The 22874-nt window shown below is 55.2% G+C and overlaps 9 protein-coding genes across 9 annotated transcripts; 3 read left to right on the forward strand and 6 right to left on the reverse strand.

Annotated features, from left to right (window-relative positions):
* Positions 1 to 642: 642 nt before the first annotated feature.
* INS49_007794 (uncharacterized protein) lies at positions 643 to 1455 on the forward strand (the record flags this gene model as incomplete). Its single annotated transcript, XM_043168541.1, has 1 exon — positions 643 to 1455. One exon carries the CDS (start codon positions 643 to 645, stop codon positions 1453 to 1455), a length of 813 nt encoding a protein of 270 aa, XP_043026221.1.
* Positions 1456 to 1699: 244 nt separating this feature from the next.
* On the reverse strand, positions 1700 to 3429 carry INS49_007795 (uncharacterized protein; the record flags this gene model as incomplete). Its single annotated transcript, XM_043168542.1, has 5 exons — positions 1700 to 1707; positions 1858 to 2023; positions 2164 to 2468; positions 2540 to 3158; positions 3205 to 3429. 5 exons carry the CDS (start codon positions 3427 to 3429, stop codon positions 1700 to 1702), a joined length of 1323 nt encoding a protein of 440 aa, XP_043026222.1.
* A 1323-nt stretch (positions 3430 to 4752) lies between these two features.
* On the reverse strand, positions 4753 to 6407 carry INS49_007796 (uncharacterized protein; the record flags this gene model as incomplete). Its single annotated transcript, XM_043168543.1, has 2 exons — positions 4753 to 5353; positions 5419 to 6407. The coding sequence occupies 2 exons, from the start codon at positions 6405 to 6407 to the stop codon at positions 4753 to 4755; spliced, it is 1590 nt and encodes a 529-aa protein (XP_043026223.1).
* Positions 6408 to 6486: 79 nt separating this feature from the next.
* On the reverse strand, positions 6487 to 9898 carry INS49_007797 (uncharacterized protein; the record flags this gene model as incomplete). Its single annotated transcript, XM_043168544.1, has 2 exons — positions 6487 to 9044; positions 9094 to 9898. 2 exons carry the CDS (start codon positions 9896 to 9898, stop codon positions 6487 to 6489), a joined length of 3363 nt encoding a protein of 1120 aa, XP_043026224.1.
* Positions 9899 to 9991: 93 nt separating this feature from the next.
* On the reverse strand, positions 9992 to 12001 carry INS49_007798 (uncharacterized protein; the record flags this gene model as incomplete). The annotated part of the gene is made up of 4 exons (XM_043168545.1): positions 9992 to 10711; positions 10743 to 11064; positions 11131 to 11203; positions 11284 to 12001. 4 exons carry the CDS (start codon positions 11999 to 12001, stop codon positions 9992 to 9994), a joined length of 1833 nt encoding a protein of 610 aa, XP_043026225.1.
* A 1528-nt stretch (positions 12002 to 13529) lies between these two features.
* Positions 13530 to 14562, forward strand: INS49_007799 (uncharacterized protein; the record flags this gene model as incomplete). The annotated part of the gene is made up of 2 exons (XM_043168546.1): positions 13530 to 13692; positions 13751 to 14562. 2 exons carry the CDS (start codon positions 13530 to 13532, stop codon positions 14560 to 14562), a joined length of 975 nt encoding a protein of 324 aa, XP_043026226.1.
* Positions 14563 to 14752: 190 nt separating this feature from the next.
* On the reverse strand, positions 14753 to 15460 carry INS49_007800 (uncharacterized protein; the record flags this gene model as incomplete). Its single annotated transcript, XM_043168547.1, has 2 exons — positions 14753 to 14760; positions 14926 to 15460. The coding sequence occupies 2 exons, from the start codon at positions 15458 to 15460 to the stop codon at positions 14753 to 14755; spliced, it is 543 nt and encodes a 180-aa protein (XP_043026227.1).
* A 665-nt stretch (positions 15461 to 16125) lies between these two features.
* INS49_007801 (uncharacterized protein) lies at positions 16126 to 17073 on the reverse strand (the record flags this gene model as incomplete). The annotated part of the gene is made up of 1 exon (XM_043168548.1): positions 16126 to 17073. The coding sequence occupies one exon, from the start codon at positions 17071 to 17073 to the stop codon at positions 16126 to 16128; it is 948 nt and encodes a 315-aa protein (XP_043026228.1).
* Positions 17074 to 19253: 2180 nt separating this feature from the next.
* Positions 19254 to 21649, forward strand: INS49_007802 (uncharacterized protein; the record flags this gene model as incomplete). Its single annotated transcript, XM_043168549.1, has 2 exons — positions 19254 to 20681; positions 20753 to 21649. The coding sequence occupies 2 exons, from the start codon at positions 19254 to 19256 to the stop codon at positions 21647 to 21649; spliced, it is 2325 nt and encodes a 774-aa protein (XP_043026229.1).
* Positions 21650 to 22874: the final 1225 nt, after the last annotated feature.

A 22874-nucleotide genomic window follows, 5' to 3' on the forward strand; every position in this document is an offset into this window, starting at 1 on the left:
TGGGTCTGGTTCAGACACTAAGCGTTCAGCTCTCGGGGGCTTCTCACTGTGCTGGGGTAAAGAGCTTACCGGGGTTGTAGAAGACGGATCGGTATGCCATGGCGCTTGGCAACACTTTTTGGCACATGCAACTCAAGCCATCTACTCACATGGGTAATGCCCCATGATGTGTCGCAGCAACTACATAACTAATCATTTTTTGTCTTTCAGATGCAAGCCCGTGTTTACATCCAATTGTAATCTTCCATCATGGACTGGTGTGTTGAGGACCATTTTTTGTTCCTTTGTATATCTCTAATGACTGCAAATGAACTGCTGCGAAGGGGGAAATATTAATGCATCCCAACATCTGCCGTACTTCTGTTAGGCCATCTAACTCTAGATTGCTCATTCTTTCAGCCCGTTGCCGAAAAGCTCCTATAATTTAATTTGTTGGGACCACCCGGGCCTCCTCAAAGATCTACATTTTACCGGATTTTGTGTTACTTTAATATAGGCGGGACGGCACTTGAACTGCTGGATGGTTTGGGTGTGACGTGCTCGATGATAAAAGACTCTCATATTCTTCATGGAAAGAATAGCTGGGACGCCAGAGATCCGCACCAGAAACTACCAGTCCCGAACATACAGCCACCAGACACAATGGTCCGCTTTTCGCCTTGCGTTGTTGCCAGTTCCCTCTTCGTGGCCGTATTTGGTGCCGAGTGTAACCAGACGCGAATGCTACAGTTTGCCCACGGTCTGGTCGACGCACAGAACAATGGATCCCTCGGCAACTTGGAAGGCGCAAACCCTCACAATCTCACCTACATAGAGAACAACAGAACGAGGGAGATCACCACCGGCGTTCTCGGCAAGAGGTTGCACGTAGACCACAACCGTACCATCACGGACCTCATAGAGTGTGCTACGTATACAGAAATGATCATGACCGATCGTGCGTCTCCCCACGTCGTGGGAACACAGGTTCGCCACGACCCGGACAACGACATGCTCGTCTACCTGGTCGACTCGGTCGTCTCCACGACGGGGTCTTGGCTCTTCAACGCCAGCAAAACGCTCGAGTGGGTCCTGAAGGAGGACTGGGGCATGATACCGGTCGGCGAGCGGGACAGCCGCGAGGCTCTCAAAAACGCCGCGGACGCCTACCTGGACATGTGGAGCAACAAGAGCGCGATCGATGCCGTGCCCTGGGGCACGCCCTGTGCCCGGCTCGAGGGCTCCGCGTACACCGGCAACGGGTCCCCTACCGACAGCTGCAAGCCCGGGATACCGACTAACAACGCGCAGGCGCCAAACATCAACAGGCGCTACGTTATCGATGAGTCGTTTGGTTCGGTTGATGTGATCAATATCTTCCAGCACTTGAGCAACGCTCCGGACAGTCATGAGTTTCGCATGGTCAAGGGAAAGCTTCGGTATATACACACCATGACGATCGCATCGAGTGGATGAATGCCTACTACGTGATGTTGGGTGTCCAGGCTCAGAGAATGTGATGTTTTGGGGATGAAGAACAGACCACGGGTGCGGAAGGAGCAAAATTGGACCAGCACAACGGTGAAAAGAACCCCTGGTAGCGGGCAATTTGTCTGATATTGAGCTTCAGTTAGTTCACCAGATCACTAGCACAATACTACATGGCGGAAAATGCTGCAGGAATTTTCTCATTTACAACGTGCCCCTGCTCATATCAAAACTACAAGACTCAGCAATCAATGACGACTCTTCCCTTCCCTCGACTGACACAACTCAGCAATGTGCTTTCCTTCTGATAGCTATCCAGGGCGAGGCCTTGGTGTAAGACTTCACCTTGACAGTACTCGACCATGCAAGTCCCGCAGTTACCCACCATACAAGATGGCTCGATGTCGAACCCTGCACCGTTTAGCACATCCAACAAGGACTTTCCACCGGGAACTTGCAATATCTGTCCCGTGGCTCCGATCTCGGCTTCAAAAGGGTCGCCGGTACCAGTATTTGCCCCGCCAAACTCTTCAAAGTGTAGCTGGGACATTGGGTACTGGAGCTCATTTGTCAACTCACGGCATTCATTCATCAAAGATGCCGGGCCGCAAGTGTAAACGGAAGTCTCCAATCTGTCGTGGTTCCCAAGGCTTGGTACAATGCTCCGAATACAGAGCCTTTTCCCCTGGTTCTTACGTAAACGAAAGTTCGTTCACCCTCTGGAGGGAGACAACTTGAGTACACCACATCTTTCCGACTGCGGACGGCGTAGTGTACCTCGATGTCTTCGCCCGCTAGCCAAAGTCTTTGAATCTCAGGCAAGAAGGCGGTAACTCCGATGCCCCCGATGATAAATATGTGTCGTCTATGCTTACCATTCTCTTTCTTCTGGGCCGTATGTGGCGCTTCATAGCCTTTGCTGGCCTGGATAACATCTCCGAACTTCAGCAGATTGTGCAGATATTCCGAGCCGCCCCTAGAGTAATCATCCCTGGCGACTCCTAATTCGAATGACCTCATATCCCCAGCCATAACAGAATATGCCCTGGAGAATTTGCCATCCGGCCCGAACTTGGCTCGAACGTGTGGAACTTCCCCAGGCGGGACTCCTCGTCACTCATGCCGGCGTCTGCCTCATCAAGCTTGGAACTTAGTCTTGTGATGCTCGGTGTGAGCATTTCCTTCTCAGTTAATCTGTAGCGCCGCCAAGCAAGATGAAGTCGGTTCTTTCCGGGGATACCATCCAGGCGGTTGCTCATATCTTCGACGCCCTTCTCCACCCGATTTCTGAAGAGTTTTGAAATCTCGCCGCCGATCTCTGGCATGCCACCCAATTCTTCATTGGCTTCCATGTTGTCGACCTCGCGATACAGGAAATCCTGGACGCGGTTCAGCGACCACTGCGGGTACATGCGCTCGACGAAGACAAGCTCATCGCCCTCCTGGATGAACCCTGGCTTCAGGACACGGAAGGACCAGCCTGCCATGCCCGTGTCTTGCACTAGCCTCGACATCTTCTTGTATTCAAACCGATGGTTCAGCTTGTAACACGGCTGGCGCGGCTCGCTGACTTGCACGACGACCTCGGCGCCGAGCCGGAACTTGTCGCCAATGCAGACGTTCCCCTCGTTCAGGCCACTGAAGGACAGATTCTCGCCGAATCCCACCGACGGTGAATTGTTGATTTCGGTCTGGAATCAGATCGTTCCACTTCGCGTAATTGCTCTCGCAGTACACATGAAGCGCCTTATCCACTTCGCCATGCAAGGCATACTGCTGCTCGTCACCAACCAGTCCGAGTTCTGTCACCTGCACTCTGCCTTGCCGTGGATGCTTTTTGATAGCGGACCGGAGCTTGCCACCGCCGAATGGCCGAACCTTGCCGGTACGCACATTGAGTAGGACGTCTTTCTTCGGAGGGAGCGGGGCTACGACCTCAGGCTCCAGCATATGCGGGCTCATTGTGTAGATATAGAAATCAATCGCCGAGGGTCTTTCTCTGTGTGAGTAACAAGATGGATGGCGTCCTGAGCGCGACAATGCTCGCACCCTCTTTTCCAGAGCGAAGAATAGAGCTAGCCCTGGGATATTTCGACCACCAAAATAGCTTGACGGGAAGACCAAGCAGTGGACAAATGATCAAATGCCGGGCACAAGTGGACCCCGGTTCTGACTCAAATTTTGATCCGTGTTTATTGCCGCCTGGCAACAGGTCGGATGTCAAAGACGGCAGCTTTACAAGTTGAGACGTCGGCGATTGGGAAAACGTAGATCCCAAGTGAGTTGAGTCGATTCACTGAGGGTCTGATACTTGAAAACTGCTTCGAACCGCTACCTGTAGCCCGTCAAAAGTTGCGTAAGTGGGGTATCGGGCGAGTCTAGTCCCTCAAACAGTACTCTCATTTGCAATCAATCGTATCGAAATGGCGCTAATGACCTGCATAAGATACACCATACCCTTTTTTATATGCACTTTATTTTTTAATTATTTTTACCTCTTATATTATATATACCTTTTTAATTTAATAAAGACTTATATTAAAAGAAAGCTACTTTTTTTTAAATTCTTTTAATATTTATTTAAGGAGGGCGGAGGGAATATTAAAGGTATAAGGTATATTAATATTAAATTTTAAAGAAGAATCTTAAATTTTAAGGAGGGTATATTTTTAAGCAAAAATAGTTAAATTTACTTTAAGTCCCTTAATGATTTTATATAATTCTTAAATTTTACCCCCCCCTTTTATTTCTTTTTAAATTTAACTTTAATTTAAATGCAAATTTCTCCTCCTTTATATACTTAATTTAATAATAAAAAAAAGAAATAAAATTAAAAAAGAAGTAGCTTTCTTTTTATATAAGTTTTCAATAAATTAAAGTTAAATTAAGAGAGTTAAAAGAAGTGCATATGAAAAAGGGTGTGGTGTGTCTTGTGCAGGTTATTAGCGCCATTTCGATACGATTGAGTGCAAATGAGAGTATGCGCGACGGAAGTGCAGCAGTGGGGTGGGGATGTTTGGGGGTATTGACAGCCTACTGAACTTGCAGAATGAACTTAGGTCCGTTGTCAACATGTTTTGCCAAAGGTTGAACAAGTTGCAATGTTCAAGTTTGTGGACCTCAATCCTGATGACATTTGCAACGACCATTCCATACATACCCGCCATTGCGTGCATCAGTGGAGATCATGGTGTTCTGCGAGGACCAGGCCAGATTTATATAAGCGGCAGAACTATTTGGCACCCAATGTTCCCTTTGATAACAACCCTCCCTGAATGCTTAGCCTTATGACCCAACGGCCTCCGCAACAATCCCCTGGGCTAAAGCGTTAATGGTAGTCCTCGGATCCATCAGGTCCAACATGCTGATGCTTTTAACAAAAGAAACATGCAGCCAGTTTCGGAACTCAGCCGCAAGCAGGCTATCGATGCCCTGATCGGCCACCGTGTTATTCGCATTGACGGCCGAGGTGTCGACGAAGAGCATTGCTGCCACCGACGCCACGATGGCATCGGAAACAAGCCTGACCGTCTGTTGCATGGCATTCTTGTCAATGCCAGCCCGGCCTCGAATCGAAGCAACTGATGTCTCAAACTGCCGTCGAAGCTGCGCGGCTGGGGACTGGTCAGCTGCGTTGTTCTGGTTGCGCAACCCACCAGCTGCCCCGTCTCTTGCTCTCCGTGCGTCTTCTACCGCGTGTAGCATCAGGGACGCGCGTGCATCATTATACCAACGCGGAGTCGAGCCAGATCCTTGGTACTGTGACTTGGACTTCTTGGCCTCATGTCTCCTCACGGTCGCTAGCACAGCCGGATCTATGCCGGTTACGATGTTTGCTTCCGACAGCGGATCCTGCAGCTGGCCAAGCCATTGCTCTTGGTCGCATCTTTTGCGGTCATCAATACCAACAAACGCCGGCTCTAACAACCCAAGAACTTGGCTGGTTGTTACTGTCTGAGCCTTGGCTCGGGTGATGACATTGACCGTGACGGCGTCGTTAGAGAACCCACGTCGTTGATGAAACCCAGAGCCACAGTGGTCGCCGGCAGCCCGCAACGCCGACGGTAGCGCGCGAAGTAATCCATGTAGTTGTTGGCTGCCAAGTAGGTGCTCTGAGTCGGGAACGCATACATCGTGCCAAGAGACGAGGTCATGACAAAGAAGTCCAGCTTCAGCCCCATCGTGACCGTGGCGTCGTGGAGGTTTCTGGTTCCGAGGACCTTAGCGGCCATGCCCTGGTGGAACATTTCCGCCGTCATCTTGTCAAAAGAGACGTCCTGGTAGGATACTGCAAAGTTGAACACTCCTCGCACGGTTGTTCCAGAACTGGCCTCGCCCATGGCGCGCATGACCTGGTCTCGGTCGCTGACATCGCAGGCGACGGCCCGGACAGAGACACCTTGCAGCTTCAGCTCATCACTCAGAGCGGCAGCTTCTCGAGAGAGGTTTGTTGCGCCACTTCTGGACCACACGATTATGTCTCGTGCCCCGCGACCAACCATCCACCTCACCATAGAGCGGCCAAAGCCACTCAGCCCGCCGACAAGGACATAGCGGGCTCCCGGGTCGAAATAAGCATGGGAGACCGGCTGGTGAACCTTGATCATAGAACTTGGGTCCTCATACGACACCACCATCTTCCCAGTATGCTTGCCCTTGGATAGCTCAAGAAGGGTTCTGTCAAGGTTTGAGATGCTCGACACGGTGTGAGGCCGTATGGGGCCGATGCGTCCAGCGCGGTAATGCTCATCCACCGTTTGCATCAGCTCAGAGCCGAGGCCAACATCGTGGTCAACAAGGATGCCCAGATCAAACGAGGTGAAGGCCGCGCTCTTCTGGAAGAGCTCCAAGGCCATCGTCTTGGAGCTAGTCACGTCCATCCGGCCCACATCAATAAGGCAGCCCAAAGGCGCCAGTGCGTTGATAGACTCATAAAGCATGTCTCCATGAGCCGTGCTCAGAATCACGTTGAAACCTCCGCTTTGGATTCCTCCGGCTACACGAGGCAGTTCTGACGGGTCACGACGAGAAAATGTTGTCGGCTGCAACACCCATCTCCTCGGACAGAAAGCGTGCCTTTTCTTCTGTCCCAACAGTAGCAAACACTTCAGCATCCTTGGACCTTGCAAGCTGGATAGCCGCCAGGCCAAGGCCGCCAGAGGCAGATTGTATCAGCACCTTCTGGCCTTTCCGCAGCCGGGCCACGTGCTCAAAGGCATACACTGCTATCATGTACACCAGGGGCATGGTCGCGGCCTCAACGGGGTCCACGCCGGTCTGAAGCTTCTGGGCCAGAGCCGCGGGCACTCGTGTGTAGTTTCCAAAGTGTCCTTTTCCGAGCCCGTAGACGCGATCACCGATTTCAAGGCCGGCGACGTCTGAGCCCTTCTGAGAAACGATACCACAGTATTCGTTCGACAGGTTATTCTGGTCGAACCGCCCAGAGCACAGCCCCAGGTCTTTCCAGTTGAGGCCAACCGCCTCTACCTTGACCTCGATCGCGTCCTTCGGCAGGGGTCGCCACAGCTCGGTGTAAGGTCGGAAGTGCAGCGAGGTGAGGATCCCCGGCACCCCGAAGGCTGCACGGATAGGGCCTTGGCTTCCCAGGGCAACCGTCTGCAAGTCCTGGTCCTCTGGCGTGGACGCTGCCTCGGCGTAATCCTGAAGCCCGGCGTCGGGCACAATGCGGCTGACCCACATGAGCCCGTCCTGCCAGGCGAGTTCGCGGTTCACTTCGTCCGCCGCAGGCTCCTCGCCCCCGCTGCTCTTGTGTGCAACGTGCTGCAGTGCAGACTCCTGATCAGCCAGACATCGAACCAGCTCGCTCAACTCGTGCTCGTCCTCTATTTTGAAGTCCTTGGCATCTATGTCGACCGAAAGGAAGTGTCCTGAAGGGTTCTCCGTGCCCAGCGTTCGCAGCAGGCCGGCCACAAAGGCCTCGTCCGGACTCTGCCCCTTCACCATGCCGGAGGAGGTGATCCACAGCATGCTGGATGCAGTCGATGCAAGATACTTAAATACGTTGATACGGTGTTGGTCGGCATCGAACAACAGATTCTCCCCATCCAGGAATGCCACCACTCGTGCGTTCGGTGGTAGGGCGCCCTTTACTTCATCGAGAGTAATAGACTTGGTGGGAAGTCCGCGTTTTTCCATTGCCCCAGCCAGGAGAGGCAGAAGCGCTGGCTGCCCTTTGTTGCCGTAGAGCAGGTAGATTGCGGCTTCCTCTGTGCTATGCCCGTTGGACTTGTCTGCCATGGTACCCAGAGTGCATAATGTGACAACCGATCGATAGTCGCCCTCGGCGGGCTCTTCCACAGTCAAATCAGAGCCACTTTCAAAGCCAGATGATACGAGTATATCCTCCCACGACTTTTCATACCTGGCCAGCCCTTGAACGTGCTCTATCACCACAAGGTGTCCACCTGGCTTAATGAGCGACTTGCAGTTTCTCACGAAAGATTGCTTTTCAGAGTTATCTTGATGCCCTGAGATAGGCAACAGGACAACGTCGAAGGCTTCGTTCACCCAACCTTGGCTTTTGGGGTCCTTTGCAATGTCAATAATGTCGTATTCGACGTCACTGAATCCTGATGTGGCCGTCTGGACCTTGTCAAGACATTCCTGCGAGGCATCTGCCAAGGTGTATTCCTTGTAACGCTTTATACCGTTGGAACCAGTCAGCGTCTTAAGTACTCTCTCTGCCACACCCCTATCCTCACCAGCGTTGACCTCTGCCACTCGAAGATCCGGCTGCACGTGGCCAAGCAAGTCGAACAGTTTGGTCAGGCAGGGCGACTTCGAATCGGTGCTCTGCTCTCCAGCAGCGAAAAGCTCTCGCCACTGCTCCTTGCTCATGGTGCGCACGTCCGGCATCCACACGAGGCGCGCGAAAGGGCTGGAGAAGGCCTTGCTCCTGGACTGGGGATTGCCTGGCGAAGCCTGCTGCTCGTTGTTAAGGCTTGCGAAGCGCATGTTGTCGACGTTCAGAATGACATCGCCCTCCTCGCCCAACATCTGTATCTGCGCGTAGGCGCCACGCAGTCCCCGCAGCTCACCGCGAGAGACACCAGTCGCCCAATCAAGGCCGCTCAGGCGGCCGTACTTGAACTGCATCTGATCGAAGTGAATGGGGAGCTGGACACTGGCAGTATCCGCCTGGCCGCCGTTGCACGCCATGATGCCCAGGCGAATTGCCAGATCTAGAGGGGCCGGGTGGATCGGGTAAGGAGACTCGCCTCCCGGAAACATGCCAGCCGTAGTCTTGAGAGCTAACTTGGCCGAGGCTACGTTCTTGTGAGGGTCTGCGCGGATGTTCGAATAGCCTTGGAACGAAGGGCCGAACTGGAGGCCCATGTCCGCGAAGCGAGCATACCAATCTTCTGCGTCGACGAGTCGGCCGTTGTAGGACGTGGGGCGCAACACGATGATCATCCAGCCAAGGTAGACTTTTTGGGCGAATAATGTCACGCCACTGTGGTCGCAGTCTCGTAGTGCCGGGGATTCTGGATCCGAGCAGATCGTGGCGGGGGACTTGGCGCAGGCGATACTCCTTGCTGAGACGACTCTCATTGTACCTGATGGGCCCGTATGTATACTGGTATGGGGTTAAGTCAACAGCTGTACAGCCGTGAGCCAGCCCAGGCACTCCCTGATGGTCCTCTGCCTCGACGGCGTTCACTGCTACTAAATCGACATCCGCATTCAGAGCGAATAATGGGCCAGCGAGGTTCAGCAGAGAACTGCGAGCATCTTCACCTCTCTTCAGCGTCGCGATGTGCGGTACAGACTTGCCCAGGGTCTTTATGATTTGAACGAAAGGGCTGTTGAGCGCCGGGTGAGGGCCCATTTCTACCACAACTCCGATAGACAAGTCCGGGAGGTTGACCAAATTTGACACAGCATCATTGAACTGAACCGCTGATTCTAGATTTGCTCTCCAATACGAAGGCGTGGTGGCCTCCTTGGAAGCGGCCATGTCCTTAGTAGGGATGACAGACGAGACCCATGGAACTGAAGGATACTTGTGGTCTTTCAGTGTGACTTCAGTCTTGGAGAGGCTATGGAATGCGGCTTCAAGCACCTGGGAATAATCCTGCCCAGGTGCAAGCATATGGTGAGAGTGATATGCGAGGCCGCCCGTCTTCAGTACCCTGTTGAAGACACCTTGCTGGTCAAATATGGCGTGCAGCGTCTTTATAGCATCTGCGTCACCAGACATGGTGATACTGTCCGGGGAGTTGATCGCTGCGACTTTGACTTGATCCTCCAAACCAGCTTGTCGCAGATATTCAGCCCCCTGGGCAGAGCTGAGGCCCACTGCTAGCATGGCACCCAATTTCTGGTTAAGAGCAACGATGTAGCCGCGATAACAGGCGGCCGTGATGGCTTCAGCAGCGGAAAGCTTCCATGCTGCGTATGCCGCTGCCATTTCCCCGGACGAATGTCCTACAACGCCGACCGGTCGGATAGCCCAAGATGCGAGGAGGTCAACGAGGCCAATCTAAAGGGCTGTGCACAGTGTTTATGACACAGCAGGTATCTGGATCAGTTCTCTCTCACAGCTCCCTGCAAGAATGTCGGCAATTTTCCATGGCGCGGGATGTGGCAACCCGGCGAGAACGAGGTCAAGGAACGAGATCGTGTCCCGGAATGTGCCGTATTCGAAAAGCTCGGCTCCCATGGCGTGCCTTTGTGCGCCCTGGCCGGTAAAGACGAATCCGACGCGCAAGGCCTGGGACGAAAAGAAAGCCTTCGTCTCCAGGCTCAGACCGGGTCCGGACTCTCCGATATGGCTCTTATCCACCACGGCATAAGCTCGGTGGGAAAAGCGCGAACGCTTTGCAGACAATGTGTAGGCCACGTCGGCCAGCGAGTGTTTGTGTGCAACCCCGGACAGCGCATCCACATTGGCTAGGAGGGAGGCCTGGTTATGTGCCGAGAATGGAAGCAGAACCAGCTGACGAGTGGCTGCATCAGCCTTTGTAAAATGTCTCCGGTGGCTATCGCCGTTGGATTTGTTCGTGCCGTTGATCGTGCCGTTGGTAAACCCGTTCGGTGTGTGTCCGTTGACGCCATTGGTGCCGTTACTGACATGTCCATTGACACCAATGACGCCGTTCACGTTCTTGGCGCAGTCGTGGATGACTCCAGGTTTGACATAGCCCGGGATGTAGTTGTGAACATGGTCAATAATGCAATGCCCATTTGTCCCTCCGAAGCCTGCAGACGTCACACTGGCTCGCTTTAGTTTGTCCTTAAGGCCAGGGCTCGACGCTTGTGACCACGCGAGCCTTCGCCTTGTCAAAGTCGATACGCTTGTTTGGTGACTTGAACCCGAGAATAGGCGGTATCTCGCCAGCCTCGATGGCTGATACAACCTTCAAGATGCCTGGAAAGGCGCATGCACCCTCAAGGTGACCGAAATTCGTCTTGACCGAGGTGACTACCAGGCGGTCTTCGTATGAATCAGATCTATGCGGACCGAAGACATTGCCGGCAGCCTCAACCTCGATCGGGTCGCCAACGCGTGTGCCGGTTCTGTGGCATTCTAGTAGCATTGTCTGCGAAGGATCGAGCCCCCCGGCGTCGTTGTACCTACGTCAGTATGTACCGTCAGCACAGACTTCCGCGGGAGAACATGGCAGCATCAGGAGAGCTTACGCTTCCCGAAGAACAGTCTCCTGCGCAGGGCCACTTGGGTTGGTAATCCCAGTTGTGCGGCCATTTGCGTTGACTGCAGTGCCCATGATCAATGCACGAATCGGTGAGCCGTCGACGGCCATTTCAGGTAGATTGCGGCAAAGCCTTCGCCACGAGCATAGCCGTCGGCAGACTCGTCGAAAGTATGACTTCTTGAAGTCGCAGATAGGGCACCTAATTTACCCATTGCGATATGGGAGTTTGGGTCCATGATCCAGTTGGACCCTGCTACGATGGCAGAGTCACAATCGCCGTTGCGCATGGAGATGATGGCCGTGTGAAGGGCGTACATGGCAGATGTGCAGACGCTGTTGAGGAGCACGCTCGGCCCCTTGAGATTGAAGACATAATGGATGCGGTTGGCCAGCATGTTCGGGAATGATCCGGTGGCCGAATGCTTTCCTGAATAGTCCCAGTCGCGCGTCTGTGATATGTAATTGTCGAAGGCGAAATCGCCGACGAATACCCCGGTACGGGACCCCGAGACGCTTTCCCAGGTCTCGCCGGCATTCTCAAAAGTTTCGTACGTAACTTCGAAAAGCTTGCGTTGGGACGCATCCATGGTTTCTGCTTCGATGTCCGTGATCCCGAAGAAGGCTGGGTCAAACAGGCGAGGGTCTTCCTCAAGGACAAAGCCGCTGCCGGCCAGGGCTGTCCCCGGCCGATCCACATCTGGATGGTAAAACCCCTTGGCAGGGAATCGAGGTTCTTTGAACTCCATTTGCACATCCTTCTGCTCTCTGAGAAATTCCCAGAGGCCAGGAATGTCACGAACCCCTCCTGTGGCCTTGTTACAGCGTGAGGGGGGCGTCCTGAACTCCTGCCAGCTCATCACTTCCTCTGCCTCTACAGCATTATAGCTGCGGTGTACACATGTAAAACTATTTGGCCAAATTATATGCAGCGAATACCAACATGTGCCTTTTGCTAAAAGCAGAATGTGAGTTAAATTATGTACCAGTAACGGATAAACCTCTTATTGCGCGTGAAGGGGGTCCACAGAGGGAATTCCTCCGTATACTATACCTTTATCAAGTCTCTATTCAAATTCAGACTACCCAAAAGCTTATTTCCAGTTAAAGATACTTTTAATAAGTAGCTGTTGTTCTTTTTTAATAATCTACTTCATTGAGAATATAATTCTGTGAGCAAACTGAGGTTGACATAATGGGATGAGGATTCCGCGTTAACTGAGGTGAATCCACTACATTCCAAGACAAAAGCAAACATATGTATACTGTGGATGACGTGAGGGCGTGGCTGCAAGTACGCTACGCCGGCAAGACGGGGCCATTACCGATAAGTTTCGGCTGGCCGCACGCTGCATTCAAAAGGGCTACATTCCAAAGCGGCCCTTCTTCGGCAAGAGCTTTTTTTTTTTAGCTAGACAGTATTGAACGAAAATCACCGTACTTCCACAGTAAATTTTGTGCATGTGCGCCATACAGATGTAGTGCCCGTCTCAGATGAGGGATGCAGATCCCATGCGCCACTTAGAGCCGCCCTAGCCTTTGTCAGGTTGATCTCCTGCGGGCCGCAGAGACTACTGGCGGGAAGGAGACCTTCCGGCTGACGGGGAGCCAATGGCAGAGCAAGAGTTACGGAGCACATTCTAATTACACAAAGGCTGGGACAATTGTTTGCGGCTGAAATCCCCATCGTGATCGACCCATGCGACCTGTTTAGTACTGTACACTATGACGTTGTGGCGACGTTAATGTATCCGCAAGGGGTTTATAAATACGGGCATGTCGACATGATCAGAATCAGCGAGTGTCTCCGGAAGTTCGGTGGTTCTGGTCCAGCAATTGTGTTTCAATTCTATCTAAGTTGCTGACGATGCATTTCATTCTTCTCTACGCCGCGCTGTGGGCGCCTTTTGCATTAGCTTTCCCCTGGATGACTCCTGAAGGGATGGGTAATCTGCTTAACCACCCGGAGGCCCGCCAGGAAATCAACCGACGAATGGAAGAACTTGGCCGCCGAGTCCCTGAACATTCACAGCATCGCGAGACCCGTCAGCTGGGTACTGGCCTGCTAGACGGTGTCGTTACCTTACTTTGGTGGTACGCTGGAAGCGATTCTTGACAACATTCTTGGTCTCATTCCTACCTCTGAGTCAGTCAACGGCTTGAGAAGATTTCCTGAGGGTATATCACACCTTCCTATTCTCTCTAATCGTCTCATCCCTGCTCTGTATTGACTTGAGTTTAGCCGATCACCCATTCCAAGCACCTGGCCCTACCGACCAGCGAGGTCCTTGCCCCGGATTGAATACTCTCGCGAATCATGGATACATTCCACGTACTGGCATCGCCACCATTGGACAAATCAATGCTGCTACTGCGAGAGTATTTAATATGGGCGCCGACTTATCTACTCTATTAGCCACCGGCGGTGCCCTCGACGGCGGCGACATCCTCTCACAAACAATGAGTATTGGTGGGCCAGACAGCCGTGTCGGCCTCCTGAATGGGGCTCTGAACGGTATCTTCGGCACGCCCTCGGGGATTTCAGGCCACGGTAAGACAATCACACCTATCAAGTTTGTAAGAGACCCCATTCTGACCCCAACAAAAAGGCAAATTCAACGAGGGAGACGCCTCCGCCACACGCAACGACTTCTACCTAGACGGCGACAACATCTCGTTCCAGCCCGAGCTCTTCAAGCAGCTGCACCAGCAGGCCCTCGCAAGGGGCAACGGTACCTACAGCGTGGCCGCCATCAAAGAGCACTTCAAGAACCGCTACGCCGCGTCCAGGGCCGCCAACAGCCAGTTCTACTTCAACGTCCCCAGCGCCGCCGTCGTCATGGGCGCCTACTACTTCATCCCGGGCTTCTTCTCCAACGGGACCATCGGCGCCGGCGGCGTCGCCAACGAGGCGTCCGTCACCTCCTTCTACGGCGCCAAGCCCAGCCGCGAGGGCGCGTGGGACGACCCGGCGCTCACGTACACGCACGTCCCCGAGAGAATCCCCGAGGTCGGGTGGTACCGCCGCGCGACGCCGATGACCGTCGTCGAGGCCGTGGGCGGCATCCTCGACGTCTACCTGTACGCGCTTCCGGCCCTGGGCGGCTCCGGCGCGGACCAGAGCTGGGTCGTGGGCCCGCTTGACCTGCCCAACAACGTCCAGGGGCTCTCGTGCTTTCTGTACAATGCTGTCTTCGCGAACTTCCCTTCCGAGCTGTATAATTCGGTCGTGTTGCTCGAGACAGTCGTGAATGCTTTGTCGGGGTTGATTGCGCCTGGCTATAAGGCTCTGGGTTGTGATGTTAATTTCCCGGATGCTGCTGGTAGCGACGCTACGAAGCAGTGGCAGGACTATGTCACTAGATACGTGGGACCTGCAAAGACCCAGGCAACGGGGAGTGGATGGTACAAGGCAGCGTAAGCAGGTGACGAGCCAGGCCCAGACTTTATTTCAGCAGAGATGTAGATTAATCTATGTTCTAGAACAGTGTGCACACGGCGCAAAATGATGATGATTGAAACAAATGAAATCTATCAAAATGCCCCGCACGTGTTGAGTGAGCGTCTCCTGGAATACCTTTTCAGGTACCAAGTATTCACGCAGCAGGGGCTTAAAAGACTGTGCCGCCCATAACCAATACTACACGTCCCGGCCACGAGTTTCCCGGCGGAAATTTCAACGTTCCAACTTAATTACTGTCTCTCCGACACTGCTCTCGCCAAGAAAGGATGTAAAGGTCGGTCTGCGGGATTTGTTCACTCTGGGCTCGTCCACGCAACTCACTTGGCAAGTCAGTAGGGTGAGAGGCGCCGTGCTCAGTCTCCGGGACTTTGGGCTTCATGTACCGATCGCTTTGTTGGCCCACAAGGGCGAGCGTCGTGTCGACCGAGGTGCACTCGTCTCCGCCACCGTCCCAGTGATGGCACTTGCACGGGCACTCGCCCACCACCTTACTGCTCGACCACGCGGCGATGGTCTCGAAATGCTGCTCGAAGTCTAGCCACTTCAGACCCCAGTCCTTGGAAATCTGTCGGCGGGCCGCCGGGGTTGCGCAGTCCTCCATGAAAATGACCTGCCGGGAAACGGTGCTCGACCCTTGGGCACCCCACTGCGGCGGCGGGTCGGCGGCTGCGAAGGGAAAGATTTTAAGCCCCGATACACTGCCAGCGCTTTCTGTTGTGCCATGTCGAATGACGAGTCCCACTAGATCCCCAGCCACTGTTGCCGCGGTTGAGCGAATGACAGATGGGTCTTCGACGAGAACGGCCTTGTTGCAGTCGCGGCAACTCACTAGTTGTTCGAAGATGGTGGGAATCATTTTGATCTGGTGAGGCTCGGGGGAATCTAAGCTGGAGGGCTGTCGATAGTGGTTTGTGCCGTGCAAGAGGGGTGTTGTACTGTCGAGTGAATGGTCCGGGTGCGAAGAAGTTTTTACACGGAAATGGGCTGATGGCAGTGAACAGCAATAAATATAGAAAACCCCCGTCGACCATACCTGTTTCTTCAAATCTACTCAGATTCATACAGAGGTATTGTACTCGAGTCTGACAAGAGACGACCACGGTGCGAGGACAAAGGGACTGGGCCGCCTGCCACTTAGTAAGGCATTTGTCCAACAAAGGCTACTTGCTCTGTGGGTGAAAGCCGCGTGACAACACTTTGGTGTGATAGTCTGTGACTCGATCTCTAGCCAACTGGATGGAAGATCTGGCACCTGCTATTGTCTGTCTTGTGGGCGGAGCCGCAGCACCCTTTCCGGAAGACAATGGTCTTCTGGCATCAAGACGCCTACTGAGCAATAGCTATTGACGCCAGCTGTCCCGAACATCGAGGGGTTTCTGATGAGTCCTCGAGCATTTTAGCAACAGCACTCTAGTGGATAATTGTTTACAATTGTTAACTGAGAGAGGGACCTCCCATGGATTCGTGTAAGTCACACATATCGCGATACTATTCGTAATCATGGCCACATCATCATACACCCTAGATCGTGAGCTCCTTTGCAGCATGTGCAGCAGCACACTCCAGGGCCCAGCCAAAACATCTCGCATACCAGCCCTGAGCCCAGTAGCTCAACTCGATGCAATGCGGCGCGCCCCTGATCAAGCTCGCGTCGACCCTCTCGCTGCTGCTGAACCCACCCGCAAACTCCCTGACGTGCTCCTCCGTGCCGGACCACAGCGCGTCCCTCTCCGCAATCCCGATCATGACCGGGACCTCGACCGCGCCGCAGAGGGCCCGCCACTTGTCCCCAGCCCAGACCGCCTCGTAGTCGCCCAGCTCGGCGTACGGCATGCGGTTGTTCAGCCTCTCGCTCTGCTTGTAGATGGCCGGATCCACGGTCCCCTGCTCGAACATCTGATTGTCCTTGACTTCGGGTGGCATTTCGACGTACTCCGGGGCATCTTTTCTCTGCTCGACGATGGTGGACGTGTTCTGGCTGCCGAACCCGGATAGGATCAGGCTGGAGAGCGGGTACGCCGGGGTGTCTCCCCGGGCCCGGTCCTGGGCATGCCACCCCGCCAACATGACCGCGCTGGGCACCGCCAGGCTGTGGCAGTCGAGCACCATGCTCCCACAGCCCTGGCCGTACTCCCTCCAAATGGTGGGCAGGATGTGCTTGTGGAGGTGGACAGCCAGTCCCTCGTGGTAAGTCTTGCCCTCCGGGATGGGGTAGAATGAGGATGTCTCTTGGTACAGAGGGCGGTCGATGGCGACTACCGGCACGCCGAGGCCCTTGCTGCATAGAACCGCAGTATGTTTGGTATCAGCGTCGAAATAGGTTGAGCTGTAGGTACCCCCATGGATGGCCACAAGTAAAGGCCGCCTGCTGTCGTCTAAGGCCGCGTAGGCCGGACTCGACGTCTCTGGATCGCAGCGGTGGCCCGATAGAGTTGCACCATTGGGGAGGGACGTCTTGAATGCCTGCATTGTGAAAGATTTCTCGCTTGTGATCCGGCAAAATTATTCGGTCAGGAAGTTAAGACTGTCATCGAATTGTATGTCCTCTGATGTTTTATTCCCCTCATTTTGAGGGTCACTTGGGTCAGAATGCCTCTGCACTGGTCCTGCCAACTGGTCCTGCCAATTGATCCTACGCACGTCGGCGCCAAATGAAACTACGAGATGCAGCCGGTGCCGCCGGCGAGTGTTGCCGGATGCAGCTAGAGACCCAAGGCATGCGCGGGGCAGCGAGGTGATCATCGGGCTTCGGCACTCCAATGGTCTACGGGGCGAGCTCTTCGAAGCGTCCGCCTGAACAGTCGGGCGCTCCTCGAGACTTGTTAATGGGTACGACGTCTATTTGAACAAGCTGCCTTACGGCGGATGACGAGGGGTAGCGGCATGATGGCTTGACCTCGGGGCGGGAGGTGAGGGGAGCTGCCTGAAATTAATAGCACCTCCTAAGGGGTGCACTTGGCCCGCGGATTCGGAACCGACGGCTCTTACAGGGAGGGTCAGCACCGACTAGGACGGTTTGGCATGCTTCCAAAGGTTCCAAAGGAGCGTTTACCAAGGCAATTCTTTGCCCAGGCATCTCCACGGACATACGTAAGCCTCACCCCTGAAGGACCATGACCTCGGGTTTGGCCCAGAGAAAGAACAGGCGATCCGGCAAGCACCGAGTCTTCACGGTCGACCGAGGCTAAAACTTCCCAATCTTGATTTAAGCGATCGTCAACCAGCATGGTTGCGGCTGATCGACAGGAGTGTCCTCCCCTTCCAGACTTGACAGTGGTGATCCTGTCCAACCACCCCCGTCCGAGCACGAAGCGAATCACGATGGGGACATTATGATAGTGTCGGATCGGAATGGCAGAAATGGACCATCGGCTAATAGGACAATGGGGGCCTCTCGGAGATGCTGACGTCTGTCCAATTTGGACAAACAAGCAATCAAGGGGACGAACCCAGCTCGCCTGCTCAAGAGGAAACGCCTTCCGGCCCATTTCTGTCCTTGCTGGCGGCCTTTCGATTTGGTCGATGATTTTTGGCGCTCCACTCTCTTGAGGAAGTTTCGAAACGGTTCATGCGAGCGAGAATGTTCATCCGGGGTTCGCTTGGGGGCGGCGGTGCCAATAGGCGGCAGAGGGGGGCCCCAGTGGGAGTCGCCTGAAACAAAAGACCAGTGCTCAATTTAAACGCGACGAGGCGCTGCGTCCACATGGGCGCTGCAATGGGTTCCCCAGGCGCCACACGGCCAATTGACGGTGCGCCGATTACTATTCGGAGCCTGGCCGACGAGTCATGTTGGCACGTTGTTTCCAGGGGCTCGCGAGACCCATAACTCGGCGGGGCTCCCTCGGCGTCTTCAAAATCAGCTTCGGCTCTCCCAGCGCGGTGCGTGCCCGCTGCCCAGGGCTCTCAGGTGTGGTGCGCTCTCTGGTCATGGCAGGCTAATTGCGTACCCAAGAAACACTAGGCCTAGATCCCTTGTGGATTAATCCTCAGCCTCCTCTTGCCGCATTTGGTCACCCTGCCCCAATCTACAATACCCCATTGGCTCAGGGAGGGGAGCCGTGTTTGTTTTCCCTTCGAAGATCCCTCCACCCATCGGGGCTATCCTCGAAGGCAAGGGCCTGAAGTTGGCCTTGACGACCGGAGCCTCATGGTCAAGGGTCTCTCGTCACAAAAAAACAGCCGCCATCGTTTGTGATGAAGGGCTGGCGTGGTGGGCCATCATGACCCATCGCAGAATGCCGACGATTGCTCTGTTTCTGGGGCCCTCCTCCTTCTCCCCCGTCAAGTGCAGGGAGCCGGGCCCGACTGCTCGGATAAGGGGGTCGATGGAAGAAGAATAAAGGCAAGAGAAGCCGTCCTCGACCAGCTGCCAAGACTCTCTTTCCTGTCCCATCTTCTCATTCTTCTTCTCAGGCTCCTTTTGCTTGGTTGAACCACCACGTTCTTTTCCCTCGAAGTCATTCTTTCCTTCGAAGACATTCTTTCCAGTGGCAGTGCCACATTCATTCCTTCAAACCCGTCCTTCCTTCCCCAACCCGTTCATCCAAGCGATATCCGAGAAGCTTGAAGCCTTGGAATCGAGAAAAACAAGGCAGGAATCAAACACATAAAAGTTAGGATCCAGGCATTCACAGAAACACACAACCAAAATGGTCCCTCGAACACTCCTGGCCACGGCCGCCATGGCCGCTGGCGTCCTGGGTCAGCAATCCACCACATACACCGATGACAAGTCCGGCATCAAGTTCTCGTACTACGAGAAGACTGGCTGGGGTTTCGGTCTGGCTCTCCCCGAGAACCCTGAGGCGGGCGGTGACTTCATCGGTATCCTGCAGTCCAACACAGTCGAGGGTTACGCTGCCGTCTCCCTGGGTGGTCCCATGGCCAACTCCCTGCTCGTCTGCGCGTGGGCCGACGGCGACAAGATGGTCGGCTCTCTGCGCAAGGCCACTGGCTACACCAACCCCAGCCCGGTCACCGACGACTCGATGGGCATGTACGAGATCTCCAAGGGCACTGCCGTGAACTCCACCGGCTGGCAATACACCTTCCTCTGCAAGGGGTGTATCACAAACGACACTGCTTCCTTCACCATCAACGAGGAGGCTGATGTCTTCGGATACGCCCTGTCAAAGACTGCCCTGACCGACACCAGCGACGCCTCGGCGACTCTCAACTACCACGGCGCTGCGTTCGGTGAGTACAGCCACAGCCTGGCTGACGCCAAGTCTGCCGACTACGAGACCTGGGCTGCTCTGGCCTCCAAGACCGAGAGCGGTTCGTCAACCGGTGGCGCGAGCAACTCCACCACTGGTGGCAGCGCTCAGAACGTCACCACCACCACCAGCAACTCCACCTACGACTACATCGTGGCCGGCGGCGGTGCGGCTGGTCTGGTCGTCGCTGAGCGTCTCGTTGAGTCTGGTGCCTCTGTCCTCCTCCTTGAGCGTGGTGGTGCCTCCACCTACTCCACTGGGGGTGATGCTACCGTCTCTTACAACGACACCATCACCCAGTACGACGTTCCCGCCATGGCCTACTACCTCAGCTCGGCCAGTGAGACTTCCGAGTACTGCCTCGACACCGCTTCCATGGCCGGCTGCCTCCTCGGTGGTTCCACCATGGTCAACGCTCTGATGTTCGTTAAGCCTGCGGCACACGACTTTGACGACAAGTGGCCCACGGGCTGGAAGTGGTCTGACGTGTCCTCCTCCGCCGATGCTTTCTACGAGCGCAGCCCTGGTTACATCCTCGAGAACGGCACTGGTGTCGACATGGACGCCTTCACCGTCATGTCCGGCTTCCTTGAGAAGCAGGGCTGGTCGCACACCAACGCTCTCGAGAACCCCGACGACAAGCAGAAGGTCTTCTCGCACCCTCCTTGGTTGATTCAGGACGGTCTCCGTGGCGGCCCTATCCGCTCGTACCTTCCCCTGGCCCAGGCCAAGAACAACTTCAAGCTGTCCCTGAACACCAAGCTCGTCCGTGTCATCCGCGAGGGCTCCGCCGCCACTGGTGTCGAGGTTGAGCTGTCCAACGGCAACCGCCAGATCATCAACCTCACCTCCAGCGGCAAGGTCGTCCTGGCCGGTGGTGCTCTGTCACCCCCCGCATGCTCATCAACTCTGGCATCGGCCCCAAGGCGCAGATCCAGACCGTCAAGAGCGGCTCCGTCAAGGTCACCCTGCCCGAGGAGGCTGACTGGATCGAGCTCCCCGTCGGCGAGAACCTGCAGGACCACCCCATCTTCACCGTCAGCCTGAACGTCAAGGACGGCCTGTCCGCGCTGCCCAGCACCGCCTTCACCGCCCCCAACACGACGGTCGTCTCCGACTTCAACACCAAGTCCGCGGGTCTGCTCGCCCAGGCCGGCCAGCGTATCAACATCTGGAACACTGTTGAGTCCGACGACGGCGCGACCTACTACGTCCAGGGAACCATCAACGCCCCCTCGGCCAACACCATCAAGATCAAGGTCTACCTGACGCACGGCATCACCTCCACCGGCGTCCTGGGCATCACCTCGTCGGGCTCGACCGAGATCACCACGCAGCCCTACCTCACGTCGACGGGCGACAAGAGCGCCATCACCAACTTCATGAAGCAGCTCATCGAGATGGTCAACAGCGCCGACTCCCCCTTCACCCTCAACTCGACCGCCGAGGCCCTCATCGCCGAGGACAACATGACCACCGGCTCGCACTTTGTCGGCACCGCCCGCATGGGCGCCTCCAACGACGGCAAGTCCGTCGTCGACACCAACACAAAGGTCTGGGGCACCGACAACATCTACGTCGTCGACGCCTCCATGCACCCCGACCTGCCCACGGGCAACACCCAGGCCATCGTCATGGTCGCCGCCGAGCACGCCGCCAAGGCCATCCTCGCCGACTCCACGGGCGCCTCCACCTCGAGCAACGCCAGCTCCAGCTCCGGCTCCGGCTCCTCGGCCGGCAGCGCCAGCGCCAGCGCGCCCGCCGCCACCGGCGCCTCGGGCTCCGGCTCCTCCTGCAAGCGCAGGCGCGCTGCCGCCAGGCAGCTGTAAGCGGCTCGTCTGTGTCGCTATCACATCATAGGTGGAGGAGAAGGTGAAGCGCGTGGTCGCTCATATGTTTCTGTGTACGATTTGGGTCTTGCATAGCGTGGAATCCGGGACGAGGAAACGTCTTTTCAGTGTAAATATCTTGTTTTTAAAGTTGAGGACATAGGAAGACAATTGTATTGTGTACAAACATCCAGTCCGTAACTGCACGGTGCCTGGGTAAAGATGATGGTGGCCCCTCTCAAGTGACATGCAAAGTGGTACTGGTGGCACCAGTGACGCATGGCTCGTCTGCCCGATCCTGAGGTCTTCGGCGACATGCGGCCCGGGAGGCGAGGGCTTGCTCAGTGCCTGACGGGCCGATCTTCTGCGGATGCGTTTGGGAGTCCGGAGGCAACTAAGCCCGCTTCTTGTCGGCCTGCTCAAATTGTACGTATTTCCCGTTCCTCGATGCGTTGCTACACGCGGGGGGTATTTGCTCAATTGATTGAGCTCCACGTCGCGGTGTACAGATGATGCGACGCGGATAGCCACTGCCTTCACACAGCACGTGCGTGACACGCGCCCGCCGGGGCATGGTCCTGGCCAACATTCTTTCGCCTTCTGTGTTCCTTCGGGCAAAGTCCGACGGCTGTTGAACGCGAGCATGTCGGCTACGCCTTGAATGTTTCCGGTAAACGCCGGGCCGGTCCTCACACGTTCTCGGATGCTGGTGGTCGTCTCCGCGACGTGTCCCTGGCAGACAGGACGAACGAGGAAGCTCGCCTCTCCGAGGTTGACCGGCAGGCTCGTCGAATCATCGCTCCTGGCATCCCCGTAACCGCCCACTTGTGGATCGTGGTAAATCTTCGGAGGAACAACGCGGTTGGCACGTGCAGCCAATAAGGCACGGTGGATCTCAATTCTGAGGTTCACGTCTCGGTTTCTCTTGGAGCATGTATCTCATGATTTATGTCTGCCCCTGGGGCCCATCCTGATCATTTGCCTGCTTTTATTGAGACCATCCCAGTGATAGGCTTCGGTTGTCCCTTGCAGTGTCGCGACTCCGCAACGTCAATGATGTGCGAGTCGCGCGTCGACGTCAGTCACTTCATGTGACCAGTCGCGGTGTTTCCTCATGTACGCGGTTGAAAGCTTGGCGGAGATTAGGAGCGATCGACGAGTCTGTGAGTGGTGAGTCGGGTGGTTCAGCATCTTGGTGCTGCTGTTGTACAGCAATGGTCGAGTT

The sequence above is a fragment of the Diaporthe citri genome (assembly GCF_014595645.1).
Source record: "Diaporthe citri strain NFHF-8-4 chromosome Unknown scaffold_3, whole genome shotgun sequence".
Classification (NCBI taxonomy): Eukaryota; Fungi; Ascomycota; class Sordariomycetes; order Diaporthales; family Diaporthaceae; genus Diaporthe; species Diaporthe citri.